The 24,407-nt window shown below is 39.7% G+C and overlaps 1 protein-coding gene across 2 annotated transcripts in view; it reads left to right on the forward strand.

The window, feature by feature from the left end:
• The window catches only part of PCDH15 (protocadherin related 15), a 681,342-nt gene that overhangs the window by 443,192 nt on the left and 213,743 nt on the right, over nt 1-24,407 (forward strand). For both annotated transcript variants that reach the window (XM_059662693.1, XM_059662692.1), the window contains exon 15: nt 8,567-8,699. In XM_059662693.1, coding sequence (XP_059518676.1) covers nt 8,567-8,699 — 133 coding nt within the window. The remainder of the gene's footprint in view (nt 1-8,566; nt 8,700-24,407) is intronic.

Here is a 24,407-nt window from a genome sequence, read left to right on the forward strand (position 1 = left end):
TCCATTTACTATGCTATGGGAATACAAAGATAAAAAATAGTAACATTCGCAGGTTAAAAAAGTGTGGAAATAGAAGTGTAAACCAATTGCATTTAGTTTAACATGATAAATTTGATATTGAGATAAATACTTGGTTTTGGGGGCTTTGAGGAGGACAGTTGTCATAATGATGGAGTACTTTGCAGGCTTCCTATACAAAATCAGTTTAGGAAAATGAGTAGCGGTTAACCCGGTGAAAAGGGTATGTCACATTTTTACCAGCCTTAGAGGTCTGAAATAGCTTGGTACTTATGGATAATCACAAGTCAGTCAGTGTTACCTACCCGTGCAGACTAGTAAACTGTGATTAAAGGAGAATTACAGTCCAACTCATGAAAAATTTAATTTGCCTTGTTAAGAAGCTTAGATTTATCTAGTCAATGGAAGGAATCATTGGAAGAACTTTACATTAGAAAGTCATGTGGAATTATTTTAGTCTTAGGAAAATCACTCAGTTGACCCTATAGAAGACACATTTCTGGGGGACAAAATTGTAGTCAGAGAAATTAGAAAGAACACCACCAGAGGAATCAAGGGAAAATGTTGCTACTGATGGCCTGACAGGGAGCATGTTGGGAAGAACGGAGAAATGGAATTGGCAAAGTAAGAACAAAATTCCAAGGTTTTTTTCTACATGCCTGGGTGGTGGTGATGTTAAACGGTATACATGGTTTGGGTGAAGGGGATGAGTTCTGTTTTGAACATATTTAGTTGGACATGGCCATAGTTCATACATCCAAATAGCAAGTGGATGTATATTCCTGAAGGTACTGTTTCTTGTGAAGAAGCATATTGAATATTTTTATGTAGTGAGTAATTACAGGATCTAAACTAAGAGTCAAAGTTTGAACAAATTTTAAATAATAGCTTCATTCATGCTGAGCTTGCCTGAAGAGGAATTAAACATGATTGATGCTATTTAATTACCATGCACTAGGGCCAGAAACCATGCAAGCTACTTTATATACAACATTTCTAATTTTAACAACATTATGATTCCTGTATAATTATATTTTTGCAGACCAAAAATTTGAATTTGAAAGAGAATAATTGACTTAGCCAAGTGACCCCTTGCTTACCCTCCCTCCCACCAAGTAAACAAGTACTAGAAACATAATTTGAACTCAAGACAATTCGATTCTAAACCTTCTCCTCCACTCTATTTCATATCCATAACCTTATGTAATATTATTTTGGAGAAAGACATACTACAATTGCTTAATAACAGTGGTAATAATGCTAATTATAAGAATAACGGCACCTGCTGTTTTATCACTTAAACTTTTATTAAAGTCCTTTAATAGTCATTATTTTATTTTGTAACTTTTTCATTAAAGACAGTACTATCCCAGTCTAAACTATATGTGCTTATATATTATGATGAATGTGTTTTTAACCACTTTATTATTTAATGAATGAAAATTTATAATCCACTCTTATTCAGTTCCTCTTTGCAAGTTATATCTCTGATTTGCCTATATAAGCCTACGATAATCAGTACAATACAGTTGATTGTTTAACAATGTGGGCTTTAGGGGAGCTGACCTCCAACATAGTGGAAAATCTGCATGTAATTAATCTGTTCCCTTCATACATGGATTCCCAACCACAGAGTTAACCCTGGGTCAACTCAGGTATGAACTGTGTGGGTGAATTTAACTGTTGGCAAATTGGAAAAAAAAAAGCATATAAATGGATTCACACAGTTTAAACATGAGTCCTTCAAGGTCAACTGTAATAGGTTTTTACTTGCATGAAATTGTACTCCACTCCAGGAACCAAAGTGCCACCTTCAGAATCTGAATATACAGGACTCGTTGATGACACTAGGAATTTAGTTGACCTAGTGACATTGTTTTCTTTATGGACAATGATTGATCACTAAAAGCTCACTAATAATGTTTGGTCAAATAACAAGTGGGACCTGCAGAGAATATACCTCCGTTCTACCAGCTTGGATAGTGTCAAATTCCTTGTAGGATAATGGCATATGCTATTTTCTAGAGGAAGATTAAGCCTTCAAATTGAGCTGATGAATGAACTGAAGAGTGAGGTTTTGCTTCCAGTATTTCCATACAGAAGGCAGATGCTATTGAAAAATTATTAACACAAAAGTATAGATTGTGATATCATGTACAAATGCCAGCAACCGTGGCATGTAAACCTAATTAAACAGTAACATTAAAAAACAATCATCTTAATTTTTTATATTGGTGACCTCCATTCATAAGTTTAAATAAAACTCTCAAAATAAGAATTTTGTTGTTGTTGTTATCCTGTTTGAGTAGACTAGCTAAATAGTAAGAGTAAAAGGAGCAATAGCCTATAGTGTTTTTACTTTTTTAAAAGCTTAAAAACAAAATATTAAAAAATAATTAAATGCTAGATATAGCATTTTTTGTTATATGTAGGTCTCATGTGCTTGAATTAAATTACATAAATATGTTTTTGGTCTTAATATGAATAAAGTACTACTATTAAGTATTTATGAAGACACAAAGAATATAAGACAGTCTCCCCCAAATATCTTATAATGGAAGTATTATAAAACCATTGATGCATGGCATGGCATACTTTTTTGAGTCCCGATTTTTCTCATGGAATCTAAGGCTATATCTAATTAATGCAAGATTAAATCATCCATTTGCAAATAAAGTATTTTTCTATTCTAAATATATATTCTTTAAAATAACTTCACACAATAAATATATTTAATATTAATAACAAATGAAGGTGGTATTCGTTTTAGCAAAAAATTCCTGAGGTTCCACAATCCCTAGTCTCTTGTGGAGGCACTGAAAATATAAGATTTCTGCCCTTGTAGCATTCACATAGAGGCACAGGTAAATCTGGACATGTAGATGATTATAAGTGTAGGATAACTTGGATAGGAATGATAATGGTATTGCCAAGCAGAGGGAACACTAAAAGCAAAGACACAGAGACATGATAAACCATGCTGTGTTGTGGGTGCTATGTATTACTTGGCACATCTGAGCATATTATTAAACTTCTGAAAATCTTTCAACCAGTTTCCATTGTTGTGAAAAAGAAGTATAAGTATAGTACATGAGTACCTGTCCCTTACCCATCTCTCTTTGCCCAATTTAGATCCCTTTCTTAGTCATACAAATTTTATAGTTTTTTTATTGCTCTGTAAATTTGCACATTTCCCCCTCTCTGTAATGCCCTATGCATTTTATATCTAAGTACATCTTGCATCTTAAGATTCTGTCTTTGTAGAAGTCCCTGAGAAGTCTCTCTGAATCTCTTATATTCGTTTTATTATGAAATCTTTGCTTTCTATAGAATCCACTCTGAACTTCCAAAATAGTAAAATAGAATCCATTTACATTGAACTAAAAATATAGCTTTTCTAACACAATATTGCTGGGAGACAAAGTAAAAAAGACGGTAATTTCTCTGTTTTTAATCTAATAAAGAAAACAAAATAAACACTATAACCTTCACTTTAGAAACAAGGTAGAAGTGTAGAGTTACAACTAAACACCTTGTAGGATAAGTTGACACATATAATAGAAAATTACAATCTTCTGCGTGCATTTTATTACTGAGTATTATTGTCATATCAAAAAATGAATTTTTATCATTTTAAATTATACCATTCACAGGCTTAAACATCTTAAGTCTATCTTCCCAACTGCTTCTTTATTCATATTTTATTTGGTCTTAGAAAAAAATAGTGCTATGGATGATGCTTCATTCATGATATAAATAATTATCAAGACTTGAAATAACTTATGACTTCCTACAAGATAACATCCATCATTACAAACTAAGGATGTTTTATACTCACACAGAAACACACATCAGATAAGTAAAAATTCTCCAATTTACTCCCCAAATTTGTTCTTGTGAAACATGGGGAGAAAAGACAGGCAGATTTTGAATTCAGGAGCCTTGCCTTTTAGTTTATCTAATTAACTTTATAATTAACTTTATAACCTGAATTCAGTCACTTAATCTTTTTTACTTTCTAATCCTCTCATAAAATGAGAGTTAAATTAATGGGTTTCAAGGATCTTTCAAAAATCTTAAGATTATTTAAGAAAGTAGATCACATGTCTTGTTCTACTCTGACCTTCATTGCCATATGAGAAAGAGAAAAGCTTTACAATTTTCATTTTTAGAAATATTCATCCACATTTTATGGGCTACATTATAAAAATAAAATTTGTATTATACAGGTGCTCAGTTTTATGCATTGAATACTAGCTATAAAAAGTACATATAAAATGTTCACATAAAACATTATCTAGTGACTGTCCTGTTTTAATATGTACTTACCTGATGCTGTTGAGTTACTCCTGCATATGAACACATTATTGATACCATGTTATTGTAAATCCTATTATCTAGTTTTAGGAAAGCTAACTCTGACACTATGCTGACATTAGGGATAAAAAGGAGATAGCATCTTCCAAAGCAAGAACCCTCAAAGAGGTCAATGCTTATTTAAACACATTGTAGGGAAGTGCCAGTATTTCCCAGATGAAAAATGCAAGACTTGGAAATATGATCTTCCTCAAATAACCCTAAGATCACAATCTAAAGGGGTAAAAACGTAATGAGTTCTTCTAGTATTTGAGTTATTGTGGAAAGGAGGAGCGGAAGCAAAGGAGTGAAGGCAGATGAAGGTGACACAGATTGGACCACAGAGGCTCTCTGTTCCAGGGTCTAAGGTCTTTGCATTTTGCATTTCTTTTAGTTTCTTCTCTATGACAGGTACACATGCCTCATCTGAGTTGGAGGTCCTTGCTGTAGTACTGGGGATGTAAAGAATTTAGCCTTCCAATGGGAAAGTTGTCAAAGGGGAAGGAATAAGGAAATACACAAAGTATAGTAAGTTTAGTGTAAAAGATACTTTCACAAAGTGGAAAGAGATTCATATTCTGGTAAGTATGTTTGTAAAGTATTCCAGATCAGTAAGCTGAACCTTTCAGCAGGAAGGATCTCACTTTTTGAAAGTCAGCTTTGAATTTGGAGTACAGGTGAGAGTTCTAAGTTATTTTTTTCTTTTCTTTTTAAAAGGGAATCTTTCACCTATAGGGTTATGGAGGAGAGCTTTAGGTCAGTGTGTAGAGAAAACCTTGGGCTACTAATTTAGAAAGAAGTTGAGCCTGCTTGTTTTACTTGCCAAGAGCTTCTGTGCTGGGGTCCAACCCCAGCAGGTCCAGGGGTCCCCAAAGGTGTGGATGGAGTCGGCGAAGAAGGAATGACACGGAGACAGCGTTCAGTTGATCAGCAGCCTAGCCAGGATCTCTAGCCGGGATCTCTAGCCAAGTTCTGGTCTGGATCTCCAGCAAAGTTCTGTTTCGGATCTCCAGCCAGGTTCTGTAGCCATGTTCCCTCGCTAGGTTCTCCAGCCAGGTTCTGTCCAGGTTCTCCAGCCAGGTTCAGTCACCAGGTTCTAGTCAGGTTCTCTTGCCATGTTCTATCCAGGTTCTGTAGCCAGGTTCTGTCTCTAGGTTCTTCAGCCATGTTCTCTCGCTAGGTTCTGTCTGTAGGTTCTGTGGCCAGTTTCTGTCCAGGATCTTTTGCCATGTTCTCTCCAGCGAAGTTCTTCTGTCTCTAGGTTCTGTGTAGGTTCTGTCTTCTAAGTTCTGTCTTGTTACATCTGTATTTATACCACTTGATTCCAATCCTATCAATCTCTATTCCAAAGGTTAGGGCGTTTCTTATCTCCATTCCAGGGAGTAAAGATTATGTAGCTTAAGCATGATTGTTCGTAGTTAAAGTGATTAATTACCCGCCTGGCACTTAGTTAAGAGGTTTTATTCCCTCCCTAACTTCAGGGGAAAATCCCTACCTGGGGAAACAACCTTTCTCAGAGAGGTGACCTTGGTTAAAACACATAGTGCCAAGAAGGTGAGCAAACATATTAAGAACAGTATGCCATATATGCCAGGTCCCTTGAAACAGCAAGGATGGACCAGCTCCCGGCACTTCTGGAACAGTGGTCTCCAAAACTGAGTGTGTGTGTGTGTGTAGAGCCTTGTATATCTATGGAAAATGTAGATTCTTATGCCCCACACCAAGGGATTTTCATTCCAAAGGTCCAATCCCTAAGACTCATCACACTGTATTCTGGGGAGTGCGGAGGGGATACCAGTCCTGTAGGTATTTAATCTAGAAAAGTGAAAGAATGCAATTAAAAACTCTAAAATATGATGACTAAGGTAAGTACAAGCTTATTTACCCCATTACATAAAGTACAGTTTAAAAGCTTGTTTTGAAGATTTATCCATAATAACTGATAAATATACTTTTACAGGTATTACATATCCTATATAATAAAGAGCTTATATGCAAAGGATACCACACCCTAGTGCCCTCCCGCTGGGGCCAGGGGAACTGAGGCCACGCCCCCCGCCCAGCGGGGCTTGTTGGGGGAACTAAGGCTGCCCCCCCGACCCAGCACCAGGCTGGGGGACCTGAGGTTGTGCCCCCTGCCCTGCAGGGCTTGACGGGGGTAGGGCTGACTGTGTCTGGGTCTCATGCAATTTCGAGGCACACGTGGGTGGGTGGGGATTTGACTCTGGGTCCCGTGGCACACCCCAGACTCTGACAGGAGGGAGATTTTCATATACATTTTACTAATTTTCTTTCATTTCTGACATTTCTATTATAGAGAAAGGGCAAATAGCAATATTAAAATATTTTCTCTAATGAATTCCCTTTTAATATGCACAAATTTTGTACACCAGGCCGCTAGTACATATATAAACATACGCATGCATACACACAAGTGAACATGCCAATGTAAATGTGTAATATTATATAATCCTTATGCTAACTTTAGATATTATTATTCTCATTTCGCAGGCTTGGTTAAAATATTTTGAAGTGAAATGAAATTAGAATTTGATTAAAGTGATAAAATCAGAGGCAAAAATTAATCAGATAGTTTAATTATAAAAATCTAAAAGATTTTAGGTTTAATTTAAAATGTGATTGATTTATATTGCAGTAAACATAAATATGATATTTTTTTAAACTCACTACAGTTTTTCAAAAGTTCTTAATGTTCTATAGGTATGTAGAAACTATTTAGATTTAGGCATAATACACTTCGACAAGCTATAAAAAACATATTTAGTGCCCATGATCTGTATTTATCTTAAAAGCTTTTCAAAAAGTAGACTATCTATATATATAAAAGCCTAAGTGAACGTTAAGGTGGAATGATTGGAACAACTAGAATGACCGATCACTATGATGCACACTGAACAGGCAGGCAGGTGAGTGGTTAGGTGTGAGCAGGCAGGCAGGAGAGCATTTAGGGGCAAACAGTCCTGGATTGTGAGAGGGATGTCCAACTGCCGGATGTCCAACTGCAGGGATCAGGCCTAAACTGGTAGCTGGACATCCCCCTAGGGATCCCGAATTGTGAGAGGGCACAGGCTGTGTTGAGGGACACTCCCCCCACCCCCGCCCTGCACAAATTTTGTGCACCGGGCCTCTAGTTTTATTATAATAATCTTGGAAAAAAATGTTCTGGTGATCATGTCTTTTAATTGAAGCATTTAATAAAAAGAGCTTTGATCTGATTTAAAAAAAATTCTAGCCCCCAAAATAAAAATTATATGTGTTTTGAACAATAATTCATGATATTGGTACAATAAGGTTAAATCATACAACTCAAGCAGTACTAGAGTCCTTCAACATTGAAGACTAGTTTTGTAAATTCCCAGGTCTCATTAATACACTTTAGCCAGTATTTCATCTGAACAGACCTTGAACAACTTGCTTCTTTAGCTTTTGCTGTGTAAAGAAATTTCAGTGTTGTCAAAAGTATTGATTCTGTTAATTTAATATTTTTGTTCTTGTAATAATAGATTATCTTCTTATCCTCCAAAAATTCCCCCATCAATGGAAGGTTTTAAATGAAATTTAATTTTAACTGTTTGCATTATACTCCTCAAAGATTTCAAAATGTTATTGTGTTTGCAACTATTTTCTGCAACGATCACTGTATGATCCTGAATCTTGACGTGCATTTACATTAAGTCATTGATGTGAGCAACCAAACTAATAAAATACAGCCCCTATTTTGTTTCGTGTGTTATTTTAATCAATACATCCTCTCCTGGTTTAATAGGAAGTGAGCCCCAAGGACTGCTCATATTAGCAGATATTTACAGAATGTTTTGTTTTTTTTTTTGCTATTAAAGAGGCATTACAAAATAATGTCAGAGGTTAAAGCAATATCATTTATTCGCCTTCTTTGGATCACTATTTCATTTTAATTCACACTATCAATATAAGTGAGTGGGGGGGAACAGTACCTGAGGCATTTCCTTTCATCTTAATAAGATAATTTCATAAAAACTTCACATTTTGGTCATAGCTGTTATTATCCTGCCCTTCGATTCTGAATTATATCATTATTTTCTACAAAAATTTCTAATTTTCTCTCTTGTAAACCCCACAACAGAATACCAGAGGTAGTCTGCATTAAGTGTGCAGAATTGTACCCATCTTGCTGGCTTCTCTTTCTCTGCAGGCACTCCATCTGCACTGTGTACATTGAAGTGCTTCCTCCGAACAATCAGAGCCCTCCCCGCTTCCCACAGGTGATGTATAGCCTCGAAGTCAGCGAGGCCATGAGGACTGGTGCTGTTTTATTAAATCTACAGGTATGTTCTCAATATATATATACATATATACAAGTGTATATGTGTAGATATTTCCACAGCGACAACCTTGAAGACTAATGGGCTTATATTTGTGCCTGGCGAGTTGGGGCGAGGGGGGTGCGGTAGGAGCTCCCATGTATGCATACGCTTGAGTCAATTGAAATTCCATCTGGAAAGGAAAGCAGGGGTACTATGGTTGGAGGGTTTCCACAGCTAATCTACTCTATTGATTGCCACAATTGAAGAAATAATGTGAGCTGGCAGGGATTAGCTGCAATCATTACAAGAGAGAATGAAGGGAGTGGAAACAGGCACTTGAATATATTTTACGTTGCAACCAAAGAGTCTGCAGCTGACTGTTATTTTCTGTCTCGGCTTTCTTTGCCCTAGCAGGATTTATTTTTGCTGCAGTGTTCTATGGAGAGAATAACTTTAGGTGCACAGGCTGATGGTAGGCAGTCTAATTCTGAGGCACACTTCATTCTATGCCATAGAATCTATGGCCATGGGCAAATCATGTAATTGCTGTGCCTTGGTTTATTTATTTAGATGAAGGGGGCAGGTTTAGCTGATATTTTCATTTGCAGCTTCTGATTCATATGGATTACTTGCAGGATGATATTTTGGTTTTCACTTTGTATATATTCCTAACTAAAGCATATTTTCCCAGAGAAGGCTGTGTCTTCAAATGAATCGATAGCTTCAAGTTGGACTACATATGGTGTTGGTAACTGTCACTTGCTGTAAAAGTCATAAGGTCCATGACATGACTTATTGCTTTACCTATGGATATTCATAGGACAGAGAATTTATCTTCCTCTGGAGTTACGTGGGAATGACAGGAGTTGCTGACATGAGAATTCAGGAAGCTGACCTTGAAGGTTAGGAGAGCTTTCAATAGGATGATTTCGGAAAGTCCCAGGATCAATGTTTACCATCAAAAGAGTTGACATAAGGCATAGCTATAAATTGTTCAAATTCCATTTGAATATTGACATCATTTCCCTGATGATGGAAAAGTGAAGGTTCTAAAGGATGTTTGTATTGGAAAGAATGTAAAAATAATGAAACACAGCAACCTCATTATCCAGATGTGGAAAGTGAACCCCATAGAGAGTAAATGACACCTAAGAAGAGTTGATTGAATTCTCATCATTTCCAAAATACGGCTCATTCCATTATATCCCACTTATTTTTGAGGCTGCTAAAAATTTGGTTGGCATTATCAGATACTTTTCTGTGCCTCTGTTCTAGGACCTATTATGTCTCTTTTCTCTAGTAACTAGAAAGGGTTTGCTTTTGGTATTCATTTACCATTAAAACATGTGGAAAACAAAATTATATGAAAGTAGACTTATTAGTAATATAGAAATTTGGAGGATTTTAATGGATAAAATAAAAGTAAGAAAAAAAATTGCAGTTTCTTTAGGGAGGGGAAAACAGCTAGTTAAATCATTAAAATGTTGCCCTAACCAGTTTGGCTAAGTGGATAGAGCGTCGGCCTGTGAACTGAAGGGTCCCAGGTTCGATTCCGGTCAAGGGCATGTACCTTGGTTGCGGGCACATCCCCAGTAGGGGGTGTGTAGGAGGCAGCTGATCGATGTTTCTAACTCTTTATCCCTCTCCCTTCCATTTTGTAAAAAATAATATATATATATATTTTTAAAATCATTAAAATGTTGAAATATCCAAAACCAAATATTAAGACAAGTGCATTTAATGAAATTCTTTTATTTGCATATATGAAGATTTATTTATTTAAACAAGAAGTAAAGAATAATAAATATTAGATTTGTTAGAATCAGGCCAAGAAACTTTAAATGTTTTACATTTAAATATGCCTGAAGAATGCGCCTATATGTTATTTAACTTTCTATAAGGTAAGACATAATTTTAGTTGTGAGGTAGCTCAGATTTCATTACAATACATCCCAGAGAGATTTTGGAATCATATTATAGGAGAATAATTCCACTGGAGCGTTAAAGATGAAAGGAGCTGGCCTTTTTCATATTTCAGATTTCTCTAGTACAAAAGCTGAGAAAATGGTTGAAATGACATTTCTATTCACCCTTTGTGCTTCTGATAGAAGCAAAAGAAAGGGTGCCAATCGCAGTGGCGTCTCTATAGAAAGAACTGGGGTGACACAATCAAGGTGTCTTTCATAGGCCACTAGCCATCCACTTCTGCTCATGATCAACTGAGATTGAATTTAAACCAGAGACTTAAAAACCCAAAAGCTTCCATCAGATTACTCTTCCAAAGACTTCTAATAACAGAAGCATTAGAGGTCTTCCTAGCTGCATCCCATTTTTTTTTTTTCCACACATAGGTCCACTACCCAGTGCTGACTCACTGCTCAATTTAGGAAAACAGAATTTGTGGGGAAATATTTTCAAAGATAAGAGCAGACTGACTTCAAAATAATCTGTTTTGACTGAGATCAAAGCGGTTTCTTTCTAGATAACAATCTTTGTGTCTCCCCTCCCCCTTTTAAGTGTTTTCTTTGCATTTTATATAAAAGTTGTTTGGGAGGCTGCAATTTTTCTCAGTGAATTAATGCTGTTTTGCCTGGCTGCTTGATTGATGGTGTTCTGTAAAGGAAAGTGCTACCCAGTGCTCTTCTCTTTCAAATGCCTTATGCTGACTGGGGTTAGCAATAGGTGAGATTTTTTTTTTTTTTTTTTTTGTCTCCCAGCATGTTTCTATATCTTTCTGATCTGCTGCCAGTGAGACCAGTTAGGATGGTGCGCTGGAGCCACATTGTGCACTTGAGATCACAAGAGCCCGCTGTGTGCATCGCTCTCCAACGGCACGTTCAGTTATGTATCATTGTTAGCTTGCAATCGGCCATGGTGGTTGGATTTATGTCACAGAGATGGACAAATGCAACAAATCATGTATTCCTACTCCAGAGCTGGTTGTTAAACTTTTACCAGCACACCCATGGAGATGTTGCCAATTTCCCCAATATTGAAATTCTTGACATGAGTTAAGTCCAACAGCTTTTTCCATCTTTGTCCCTCTGAAATGGTTATCTACTTGCATCACTCTAAAAATGAGCCAATCCTTCCAAATAGGACTATGTGTTTTACTCCAATATAAGGTCTCAGCTGTCTTCTCTCCTTACAAGAGCATTATTTCCTTCCAAATCACCCTTTTATCTGACTCATATTCCACCATTACCATAATCCTCCTTTCTTACATAATCCTCCTCTCTTGTATCATCACCATCCTTTTCATCCTCATATAATAATAGTAATATCTAATACTTGAGTGGCACATTGCAGGTTGTACAGAGGCAGGCACTGTTCAAGTTCTTTACTTATTTAATCGGTAAAGATAGCTAGATTATATTTGCACACATGCTCAATTTCAGAATTCAATGATCTATAACTAAAAAGGTTTACATCTTACCCTGTGTCTATTGTTGACCAATTCCAACTTTTTTCTTCATCATTGTCACTCCACTCAGAAGGATGGAGCAGGCTCTATCCGTGACACTGTTGTTCTCTGACAGAGTGAAAAGCAAGGCACAATAAACCATAAACCGGCTCTTACTGCTTCTTCCAGAAGTGACACACAGCCCTTCTGCCTCCATTTCATTTGCCAAACCAAGTCATAAGATTGCTCCTGGGCTAATCAGAGTAGGGATCTATAAGCCTTCACACTAATCACATAGCTAAGTCTGATGCCAAGATCTATGAGGTCCTTTGGTACATAGTATTTGTTTTAAGTCATTGCACACACAGTTTTGCTAAATGATTCATCCCTGCCTATCATGGCTTTCCATCCTTATAGCATTCAATGGCTGTTTCCTCGCCGCCCTCTACACTCTTGAAGCTCACGCTATTTATATTCTGGGTGTTTGTTGGGGCACACTCACTTTTAAGTACCAAATTATAGAATAGGCTAGCTAGGTTTTTGTTGCCAAATTTCACATTCAAAAAGTTGGCACTCTTTGCTCCACAACCGAGGCCAATGAAGCAGCCTCAGTCTAGAGTGCTTTACTGATCTCCTGACTGCAGGCAATGTTTTCTGTGAGCAAGAAAACAAAATAAAACCTAATTCATTGCTGTTACCTAGAAGTAACGCATATAACATCTACCCACACTTTTATTTCCATTAGCCAAAGCAATTCATTGGGCTACTCCTCAGTTAATAAGTCAAGAACATTCAATCTCCCAGCAGTTCTAACCTGTGGGTCGTGACCCCTTTGGGGGTCGAATGACCCTTTCACAGGGGTCGCCTAAATACATCCTGCATATCAGATATTTACATTATGATTCATAACAGTAGCAAAATTACAGTTATGAAGTAGCAATGAAAATAAGTTTATGGTTGGGGGTCACCACAACATGAGGAACTATATTAAAGGGTCGCGGCATTAGGAAAGTTGAGAACCACTGATAGACAAATGGTTCCACAAGTCACATAGCAAAACCTGATGTTGGTAGGGCAGGGAAAACGGGGGGGGATTTGTATTTGGGGTAGGGAAGCAGATATTAAATGAGATAGCATGTAAGATGTACAGCTCAGTGGCTGAAATGAAAAAGAAGGTGCTTAAATTATGGTAGCTATTTTTAATTTTGGTCTCTTGCAAACAGCAAGAGAATGTAAAGCAGCTAGACACAAATAGCAGGAGAAAAGAGAAAATGCTGAGAAACAGACTAAAAAGTTGTATGTTGCTATCTCTGGTTACCTGAGAAAAAAATCATAAATATTACTAATAAAGCTACTTGAGTATAAACATAAGACTGCTTTAGTCAGCTTGCAATGTGCATTTTATTTTTGTCTTTATTCTTCTCATTATTTATAGTTTCAAGAGTTATAGATTTTAAACTGTATGCGTCAAGGGATTATTATTTTTAGCCCTGAAGAAAAAATTCTGCTGCCTTGATCTTAACATAATTGATCCATTTCCATAACAGTTTGAGTGAAATGCAAGCTTTCCTATAATAGCCTGCCATTCTGCATTACCAGGTCTTGTCTTAGGTGCTAATTTGTTTCTCTTGCATCCTTCAGATGTTCTAAATATTCCTCCCTTCCTTCCTTCCTTCCTTCCTTCCTTCCTTCCTTCCTTCCTTCCTTCCTTCCTTCCTTCCTTCCTTCTTGTAAAATAGTATATATTTTCCCCTGAAGATGATAATAGAATTTTGTGATTCAAGAAAGGTTTGTAGCTGGAGCAGTTACAAATTGGCCCTGCACTATAGAATTTGCTGTGTCATTTATATTACGGGGATCACTTTGAATATATTACTTGAAGATTTTCCCTTTTGCCACTGAAGAAGCACTTTTTTTTAAGCATTCTGGTTCTTTAATGTGTTACTGAATAGATTAACACTGCAGTACCAAAGAATGACAATTTCCCCTTTAATTTCAAAATATGTGACTTACTCTATTCAGTAGGTTACCCCAGTTTTGGTAAATGTGAGAAATGACAGTCATGTATTCCCCTCTTCATTTTCAGCTCGTGAAGTGGAAAGTACACTTTCTCGTCTTTCTTTGCACTAGACTTCAGGTGGTCCTTTCATCATTAGCATTATATCAAAAGAATGATGTCACTGTGAGTATACATAAGGAAGCTGACACACAGTGAGCACTGATTAGTTACCTAGTGCCAAAGTAGAATTTCTATTTTGTATGTAGGATAGATAGATAGACAGATAGATAATTTGAGAGAAGGAGAGATATATGTGCCTTACAGTTCCAAGCATCTGCTTATTGCAAAAATTAAATCAAATTTGTAGTAAACATTTTCTCCTTTATAGCAGATGCGCTGTTATGTCTAAGTTTCCAAACACAATTTTGGTGCCCTTGACACTAAGGGATACACATTATCTAGGGATGATTTTTCATCTCTAGGAATATAAAGCTGTCCAACACGAGGAAAACATATATTTTATGTATTTCTTATTCATATGTGCACCTTCCTCTTCCCAACGTATAACAGAGCCCCATGTAAATCTTTCATAGACTACAGTGTGTTTATAGGAATAAAGGCAGGGAAGTAACAGGGAGGTTAGGGAAAGCAGAACCCTAGGTCTGATACATTTAAAACAGTTATCTCTTAAATTATCTTTTCTTTGACCCTTGCTTTCTTAAGAAGAAAGTAAACATGATTTTTAAAAATGCACAATTTTGCCCTAGAACAGCTGTACGCTATAACTCAAATGCATGTTTTAAAAAAGTTAGACTTCACTTCTGTCTCTGATTTATACTTTAACAAGAAGTAGGACACCTAGGAAATGGGTGAAAATAATCTTATTTTTCCCTCAGAGAGGGCTAGTAGCTTAGAAAACTTGATATGGTGCCAGAAATACAGCCATATTCTCAAGTTCTTTTGAACTTCAAAATAAATTAAGATGAAATAGCCTCTTCTCATAGTACAGAGCGTAAAGCAGATGTGCTGTGCCTGGTGGGACAGGTGGACACAAGTAACAATTTGTGGTTTGTATTCAGCCTGGAGGCAGAGGTTCACTCACAAGGAGAATAGCTCTCTTTTGGCACATCCTGCTCCCAGTTATCATCAACACTTGGATGAAGATGTTTACAGCCTTCCATCACACATGTACCAAGCCTCTTTGCACCTGTATTCATGTTTTGTTTTTAATTCTCTAAAAGTTCAGCCCAGCCAGTGTGGCTTTGTGGTTGAGCATCAACCTGTGAACCAGGAGGTCACGGTTCCATTGCTGGTAAGGGCACATGCATGGGTTGCGGGCTCAATCCCCAATGGGGGGCATACAGGAGCCAGCCAATCATTGATTCTCTCTCAAGGATGTTTATATCTCTCTCTCCCTCTACCATCCTCTCTATTCTTATCTAAACTGTTTCCTCTATTTGCATACTAGATCAATGCTTCTCAAGCCCCTGTAATGAAGGATGCACTTAAATGAATTACTAAAAAAATAAGAGACAAAAGACAAGGAATAAAAGCCCAATTTTTACCATTAGATTCAGCAGATATAAAATCATCCTGTCAAATTATTTTCAAGTTTTCTGATCTACTCTAAATTTTACTCTAGATAAATTGAGTCTAAATTTTTTATATCATTACTAGGGGAACAGTGCAGGAATTTGTGAACCTTGAAAGGAACTGTGGGCTGTGAGGCTGTGGTGGGCACAGAGGCAGATCTTGGCTCATCCTCTGCACCCCTGCCCAGCCCCTCCTGCCATGGCCTTCCAGTCCCCTCTGCCGGCAGCCCCGCTCCGGCCGCTGCCACTCCCATGCGCTGATGGTGCTGGCCCTGCTCACATCCGCTGACTGCACGGAGCAATTGGGGCCAGCGCCAGCAGTGGGTGTGAGTGGTGGCTGCTGCCCTGATTGCCCCTCAGGAGCAGGGGGAGGTGGAGAAGCCCTCAGGAGCAATCAGGGCCAGCAGCTGCTGCTCACTCCTACTGATGGTGCCATGTAATCAGAAACAGCGCCAGGCACTGGCAGCAGGTGTGAGCTGTGGCTCCAGCATTGGCAGAGGGTACAAGCAGTGACTCCAGTGCTGGAAGCAAGTGTGAGCGGAGCCAGCACCAGTGCGGGAAGCAGATGTGAGCACTGGGTGGGACCGTGGCGGTGCAGGAGCAAAGAATTTTAAGTAACCACCAGAGGTTTGCCCTGATGACAGCAACCGGCACCTCCACTCACCTGCTCCATCATCCCGCTGCAGCCAATACTGCCATGTTCTGCACACATGCCCCCTGGTTGTCAGCGCACATCATAGCGACTGGTTGTTCGATTGTTCCACCGTTTGGTATATTTGCATATTTGCCTTTTATTATATAGGACTAAAGGCCCAGTGCACAAAAATTTGTGCACTCGGGGCAGGGGGTTGCTCAGCCCAGCCTGTGCCCTCTTGCCGTCTGGAACCCCTCAGGGGATGACCACCTGCTGGCTTAGGCCCAGTCTCCAGGGGATTGGGCCGAAACTGGCAATCAGACATCCCTCTGGCAGCCTGGCAGCCCTCGGGGGATGTCCACTTGCCAGCGGGGAGCAGACCTAAGCTGCAGTCAAACATCCTTAGTGCTGCTGAGGAGGCAGGAGAGGCTCCCACCACCACCGCTGTACTGGCAGCCATCAGCCTGGCTTGTGGCTGAGCAGAGCTCCCCCTGTGGAAGCACACTGACCACCAGGGGGCAGCTCCTGCATTGAGCGTCTGCCCCCTGGTGGTCAGTGTATGTCATAGTGACCAGTCATTCCCAGTCGTTCTGCTGTTAGGGTCAGTTTGCATATTATCCTTTTATTATATAGGAGAGAGGCCTGGTGCACATGTGGGGGCCGGCTTGTTTGCCCTGAAGGGTGTCCCAGATCAGGGTGGGGGTCCTGCTGGGGTGCCTGGCAAGCCTGGGTGAGGGACTGATGGCTGTTTGCAGGCTGGTCAAGCCCCCCCCCCCCCAGTGGGGATCCTCACCCCATGGAGGTTTGGCCAGCCTGAGTGAGGGGCTGATGTCTGTTTTCAGGCTGGCCACACCCCCTTTAGGGTGGGAGGTCCACTGGGGTGCCTGGCCAGTCTGGGTGAGGGGCTTAGGGCTGTTTTTAGGCTGTCCAAGCCCCCCGGCGATGGAAGCTCCCCACCTCTCCTTTTTTTTCCTTCTTCTTTTTTTTTTTATTCTGGGATTTATTTACCTTCTATAATTGAAACTTTGTAGCCTTGAGTGGAGCTCAGAGCCAGCCAGGGTGGGCGGGAGGGAAGCCTCCTGCTTGCTCCAGCTCCGTGGCCACGGCCAGCTGAAAGCAGGTATCTGGGGTTCATTTACCTTCTATAATCGAAACTTTGTTGCTTTGAGTGGAGCTCAGAGCTGGCCACGGCAGGCAGGAAGTTTGCTTCCTCCATCATTGGGCCAACCAAACCTCCTGCTCTCTCCAGCTCCTTTGCTTTCGGCCGCCATCATGGTTGTGTTAATTTGCATATAGTCGCTCTGATTGGCTGGTGGGCATGGCTTTAGGCATAGCGAAGGTATGGTCAATTTGCATGTTTGTCTTTTATTAGTGTAGATGTTTGATAATGACCACTTTGCAGAGTGGACCACACTGCCCCATGGACCACACTTTGAATAGCACTCAGGATTCCTAGATAGTATGCAAGGCCCAGTGCAAAATGAAAACACAGCACCTTTTAAGTGTGGGTCCTTTCCACCAATTCTAGGTTCTGCCCACTCTGGCCTGCTCAAGAACATTGCTCCAGAATCACCAATTTACTTTTCTGTATCATGAGCTTTCTTGCTGAGTGATCATTTCCATTAGCATGAAAATCTTCGTGGTATCTCCCAATTAAAATACAAAGCAAGAACAATGAAAAAAAAATGGCCCTTCATTCCATAAACCACTCTTGCAACTTACCCATTTCTCTGCTTTCCTTCATTGTGGAAACCATTCAGATATGTTACCCATATTTTCCTGAAGAAAGTTTTGCTGATTTCTTTCTCCTATTGTCCATTGACCTTACTATAATCATGATTACAATCACATCAAACAATTGACATGGTTCTTTTTGTGGTCCCAATTCCTATTCCATTGTCAAATCAATTCCTCATCTTACTCTATTCATCAGTAAGACTTGATAATTCATTCCTCATTAAAAACTTATTTTGTCAACTAGCAGAACACCACAGTGTCCTGATATTTTTCTCCACCCTCTCTGGCTATCCTATCTCTTAAAAGTTGAAATGTCCTCAGGCTTAAGTTTCTAATCTTCAATACCTATTTACAATCACTCCTAAGATTATTTCATCTTTTTAATAGGTTCAAATTGTTATGTGCTCACAAGTTCTAATTCACATATCCAGTTTAGCTCACTGCCCTAACACTCCAGACCCACCTCCAAGGGTAATATCAATATTTACTTTGGGATATGAAGTAACCACTGTCTTAGGTTAAGTTTCCAAAGAAGAAGACTTTGAGATAAAAATTCAGTTGCAGGATGTTTATTAGAGAGTCTTTTTGGAATCAAGTTCTGTGGAAAGGAGAGGAAGGAAGCAGGATTAGGTTTCAGGAGAAGTTGAGCTTCAGAGCAATCCAAATAAAGGCTTCAATTTAGTCCCTAGAAAGCTCTCGGGCTGCGATAGCCCTTTAGAGTCAGAAGGTTGGTAGAAGGAGGTAGGCCCTTTATATACCTGTACCCATGAGTCAGATGTAGGTTGCCCCAGAAAGCAGTTTGAATTTTTCAAGGTGGGCATTCTCTGAATAAGACAAGCAGCTGAAACCCCTCAGCAGTCAACATTTTCAACACATATGGGAATAATTTATTCGTCCCTTGAAGGGAGGATTGGCAGCCAAATCGTAGTATTATCACGGCATCTCAAAATTAATGTGTCTCATACTCAACTCCTAATACTTACTTCTCCGATCCCCTAGAAAAACAATGGCCCTCCTTCATTTTCACATATTCAGTAAGTTATGACTTCGTTTTTCCAAATTCTCAGTCCAAAGCTCTTCAAATCATCTCTGACTTTTCTTTCTTTATTGCCCCCTTCTCATTTCCTATCAATTAACAAAGCTTCTTGGTCCCAAAATATATCCAGAAGTTCACCATTTCTTACCACTCACACTTCTTTTATCCTGATCCTAGTCACCATCAATGTGTGCCTACATTACTGGACTTTACTCTCATCGCACCATGACACAACATCCTTTCATTGACACAACAGACAGATGTTTAAAAATTAACTAAGATCACTTATTTCTGAAAATCTTCCAGCGGCTTCCCCAGAACACCCAGAATAAAAGAACATGTCTGGTACCCACCTGACTTCACCTCCCACTTCTCATCCGATATCCTCTCAGGCTTTCTATTCTAGTTGCATTGGACAGTGGTCGGCAAACTCATTAGTCAACAGAGCCAAATATCAACAGTACAACAATTGAAATTTCTTTTGAGAGCCAAATTTTTAAACTTAAATTATATAGGTAGGTGCCGGGAGCCGGTCCATCCTTGCTGTTTCAAGGGACCTGGCATATATGGCATACGGTTCTTAATATGTTTGCTCACCTTCTTGGCGCTGTGTTTTAACCAAAGTCACCACTCAGAGAAAGGTTGAATCCCCAGGTAGGGATTTTCCCCTGAAGTTAGGGAGGGAATAAAACCCCTCAACTAAGTGCCAGGCGGGTAATTAATCCCTTTAACTACAAACAATCATGCTTAAACTACATAATCTTTTCTCCCTGGAATGGAGATAAGAAACGCCCTAACCTTTGTAATAGAGATTGATAGGATTGAATCAACTGGTATAAATACAGTTGTAACAAGACAGAAAGACTCAGAACTCAGGAGACAGAATTCAGAAGACAGAACCTACACGGAGCCTAGAGACAGAGCCTAGCGGGAGAACATGGCAAGGGATCCTGGACTGAACCTGACTACAGAGATTGGCAGGAGAACCTGACTGGAACCTGGACACTGAACCTGACTGGAGAGCCTGGACAGAACCTGGCTGGAGAACCTAGCGAGGGAACATGGCTACAGAACCTCGCTGGAGATCCGAAGCAGAACCTCTCTGGAGATCCAGGCTAGAGATCCTGGCTAGGCTGCTGATCAACTGAACACTGTCCCCGTGTCATTCCTTCTTCGCCGACTCCGTCCACACCTTTGGGGACCCCTGGACCCGCTGGGGTTGGGCCCCGGCATATGGCGCCCGAACAGGGACCCCTAGGTAAACGCCCCACACTCGGGACGGATCGGACTCCATCGTAGGAAGAGGGTGGATAGTCTTCGCCGACTCCGTCCACACCTTTGGGAATCCCTGGAAAAGGATTCCCCTAGGTAAGCCGCCCCATTGAGAACCTCCACACTCGGGACGGATCAGACTCCACCGTAGGAAGAGGGTGGATAGTCTTCGCTGACTCCGTCCACACCTTTGGGAACACCTGGAAAAGGATTCCCCTAGGTAAGCCCCCCCCATTGAGAACCCCACACTCGGGACGGATAGGACTCCACCAGGGTGCTACAGACCCCCCTATAGAGGATAAGTAGGGTAAGAAGGTGGATAGTACAGAACTTAGATTGAGAAGATGTGCCATACTGAGTCCAAAGAAAGAAGACTCTGTATTGATTCTTAGATTGAGAAGATGTGCCATACTGAGTCCAAAGAAAGAAGACTCTGTATTGATCTTTTAACATATATGCTTATTAGCAGAGGAATTAAGGTTACTCCCAGTCAGACAGAACATTTTATACAAGAAATATGTCCATGCTTTTCTGAGGAAGGAAAGGTGCCGGAAAGGTAAATGTAGAGGCATGGGAGAAGGTAGGCCCAAGGAGCCTTATCCTTAACCCCACTGCAGCCTTTCCACCCCGGGAAAGTGCAGGATTGGCAAGCTCTCCCTGGGGTGATAGATCAGGACTCAGGTAATAGCAGAAAGCGCCAATCCTACTCTTAAAATGGATACAAGAGAGCGTTTCAGGTTTTTCTTTTTAATGCTTGCTTTTAAAAAATAAAAAAGGGGGAATTTGCCCGGGAGCCGGTCCATCCTTGCTGTTTCAAGGGACCTGGCATATATGGCATACGGTTCTTAATATGTTTGCTCACCTTCTTGGCGCTGTGTTTTAACCAAAGTCACCACTCAGAGAAAGGTTGAATCCCCAGGTAGGGATTTTCCCCTGAAGTTAGGGAGGGAATAAAACCCCTCAACTAAGTGCCAGGCGGGTAATTAATCCCTTTAACTACAAACAATCATGCTTAAACTACATAATCTTTTCTCCCTGGAATGGAGATAAGAAACGCCCTAACCTTTGTAATAGAGATTGATAGGATTGAATCAACTGGTATAAATACAGTTGTAACAAGACAGAAAGACTCAGAACTCAGGAGACAGAATTCAGAAGACAGAACCTACACGGAGCCTAGAGACAGAGCCTAGCGGGAGAACATGGCAAGGGATCCTGGACTGAACCTGACTACAGAGATTGGCAGGAGAACCTGACTGGAACCTGGACACTGAACCTGACTGGAGAGCCTGGACAGAACCTGGCTGGAGAACCTAGCGAGGGAACATGGCTACAGAACCTCGCTGGAGATCCGAAGCAGAACCTCTCTGGAGATCCAGGCTAGAGATCCTGGCTAGGCTGCTGATCAACTGAACACTGTCCCCGTGTCATTCCTTCTTCGCCGACTCCGTCCACACCTTTGGGGACCCCTGGACCTGCTGGGGTTGGGCCCCGGCAGGTAGGTACATTGTTATTAACTTAATTAAGGTACTCCTCAGGCTTAGGAAGAGCCACACTCAAGGGGCCAAAGAGCCACATGTGGCTCGCGAGCCGCAGTTTGCTGACCACAGGCATAGGACATTGCTTTGCACATGGGGCCATGCCGGCCTTGGGACCATTCCACTTGCTGTTTTCACTGCCTGAAATGCTCCTTTCCAAGACATTCACATGGCTTATGTCTTGTCTTCCCTTCCCATAGGTTTCTCCTTAGCAAAATGGTCCTTCCTCATTACCTTATATATTAAAAAATAACAATAAAATGTCTCAGAATACATACCTACTTTACTTTAACCCTATGTGCACTCTATTTATTTTGTGTTATTTTACCTATCAGTATGCCAAACATATTAGTTTCACAATGACAGATACTTTGTTTTATTCACTATTGTATCTTCAGCAACAAAAATAATACTTGGAATATACCATGCAATCAATAAAGATTTATTGAAAATCCAATGGATCTGATTTCAAGAAAGGCTAGAACTAAGGTTTCAAACAGGGTCATCAGTCTCAGGCATGTTCCCCCTCTCTCTATTGATTAGCTCTGTGTGGACTTTTTCTGTCACACAGCCTCTGTAATTAGGACATAGAGATGATAAGAACCATCTTGTTCTTGATTAAATCTGAAATGAAGACTTGAGGTCATGCAGCCTCAAGATGAGGTAAAAGGGAATGGATGTGTGGGAAGTTTTCTGCAAGACAATCTACTCAAGTGATGAACTGTAATAAATACCCCTAGGTATTGAAATGAAATTAAAACATAACTTATTTTAAAAAACTGCTTGCACATATTTAGAAGTATAAAGACGCATTTAAAGATGTATTTTAGCATTTTCTTCAGATATGTTTTGCTGTTCCAAGAATTGTATGCCTTTACAAAGCATTTATTGATTTGTATTTCTAAACTGATATGTAGGGGTAGAGGTGGGGGATAGAGTAATGCAGAATTACCTAGCGAAGATGTTGGTGGTGCTGAAACTGAGAAACCCTGTCTTAGCAGAACATAGTCACCAGAACAATAAGGTAAATTATAAGATATATATTTTTAATGAACTTTTTATGAGGGATTGTAGGAATAACAGAGAGATATTTTGGAGATAATGGCAAAAGACAACTCAAAATGATCTTCATTACCTAGTCAGTGCTGTTTCTAATCTTTCCTTTCCTTATTTCTATCTTTCCTTAAAGCCTTAGAGAATTCTTTCTAATTTTCTAGATGATAGTTAACTAATATACCTGTGCATGTGGGGTTTTTGTTATCAAATTTTGTGGAAGTGGTAGAGACGACCTTTTAACAAATTCCTTCTTGTAACAGATCTTGAAACAAAAATGTATAGCCATAGCAGAAAATAAAATTCTGTATTAACTTCAATGTCAGAAGACTACGTATGACCCAAAGAGAAGTTTACAATTTCTAAACCTGCTTGGTAAAAAGTTTTTGTTGTTTCTTGTTTATTTTTATTGACCTAAATTAAGCCATTCTGCTCTTCCTAAAAGTTAAATAAAAGAGGACTAATCTGAAATATGGGCTTGAATGTGGAGTACATGTTTGGGCAATTTTTTGATAGCTACTGGAATTTTAATAACAGTAATCAGTATTACCTTTAGTAATTTGGCAATAAACCTCAGTGTTTACTGCATTCCTTAGAGCTATTTATTGCTTCACATACTGGCAGCTAGTGTTGTTTAAAGCTTAACTATGCAAATGCAGTTATTTCTGTGAGATTTTGATAAGTAGAGAGAAACAAAAACAGTGTTACTGAAGTGTACTCAACAAACTAATGGGTGTCATTTGTCTAGGGAAAACAATAGGATTGCAGTTGATGTTGAGAAGTGCCTGTGGTGATTCTACACTTACCTACCAAGAAATGGTTGATTTGGAGCTAAGAAAAAAATGTAGTTTAGATTTAAACATAAGCAAAAAAAATATATGCATTGAAATAATTACTGAAAAACACTGAAGAATTCAATGTCCTGTATTTCAGTTTTGAATACATAGTATTTTACTTGGGTTCCCCAAATCCCATAACAGTTTTAAAAAGAAAGGTGAGTCAGCTGGTTTTTTCTGAGCAGGATGCAGGGATGATTTCTTTCCTGGGTTCTTGTCTGCTTGAGAGTCCGGTTCATGTGCTCTACGTACTTTCCCTGAACTCTGAGGCCTGTAAGCTGTATGTAGGTTCCATTTAATTCCTAAAGCCTTGGCTACCTGTTGTACTATTTCCGCTACAAAGGCTGGGCCATTATCGGACCCTATGGTCAGAGGCCTTCCATACCACGGAATTATGTCCTTCAGCAATGCCTTAGTGACTTCTCTCGCCTTTTCTGTGCAAGTGGGATATACCTCGACCCAGCCTGAGAAGGTGCAAACAAAGACTAGTAGGTATTTATTTCCTTTGCTAGGCCCTATTTCTGTAAAATCTTCTTCTAAGTCCTCAAAGGGAGCTTGCCCACAGTGCTGAACTCCTATCAGTTCTATAGGACCCTGTTTGGCATTGTTCTGAGCACAGAGGAGGCAAC

Source organism: Myotis daubentonii, chromosome 13 (genome assembly GCF_963259705.1).
Source record: "Myotis daubentonii chromosome 13, mMyoDau2.1, whole genome shotgun sequence".
NCBI lineage: Eukaryota > Metazoa > Chordata > Mammalia > Chiroptera > Vespertilionidae > Myotis > Myotis daubentonii.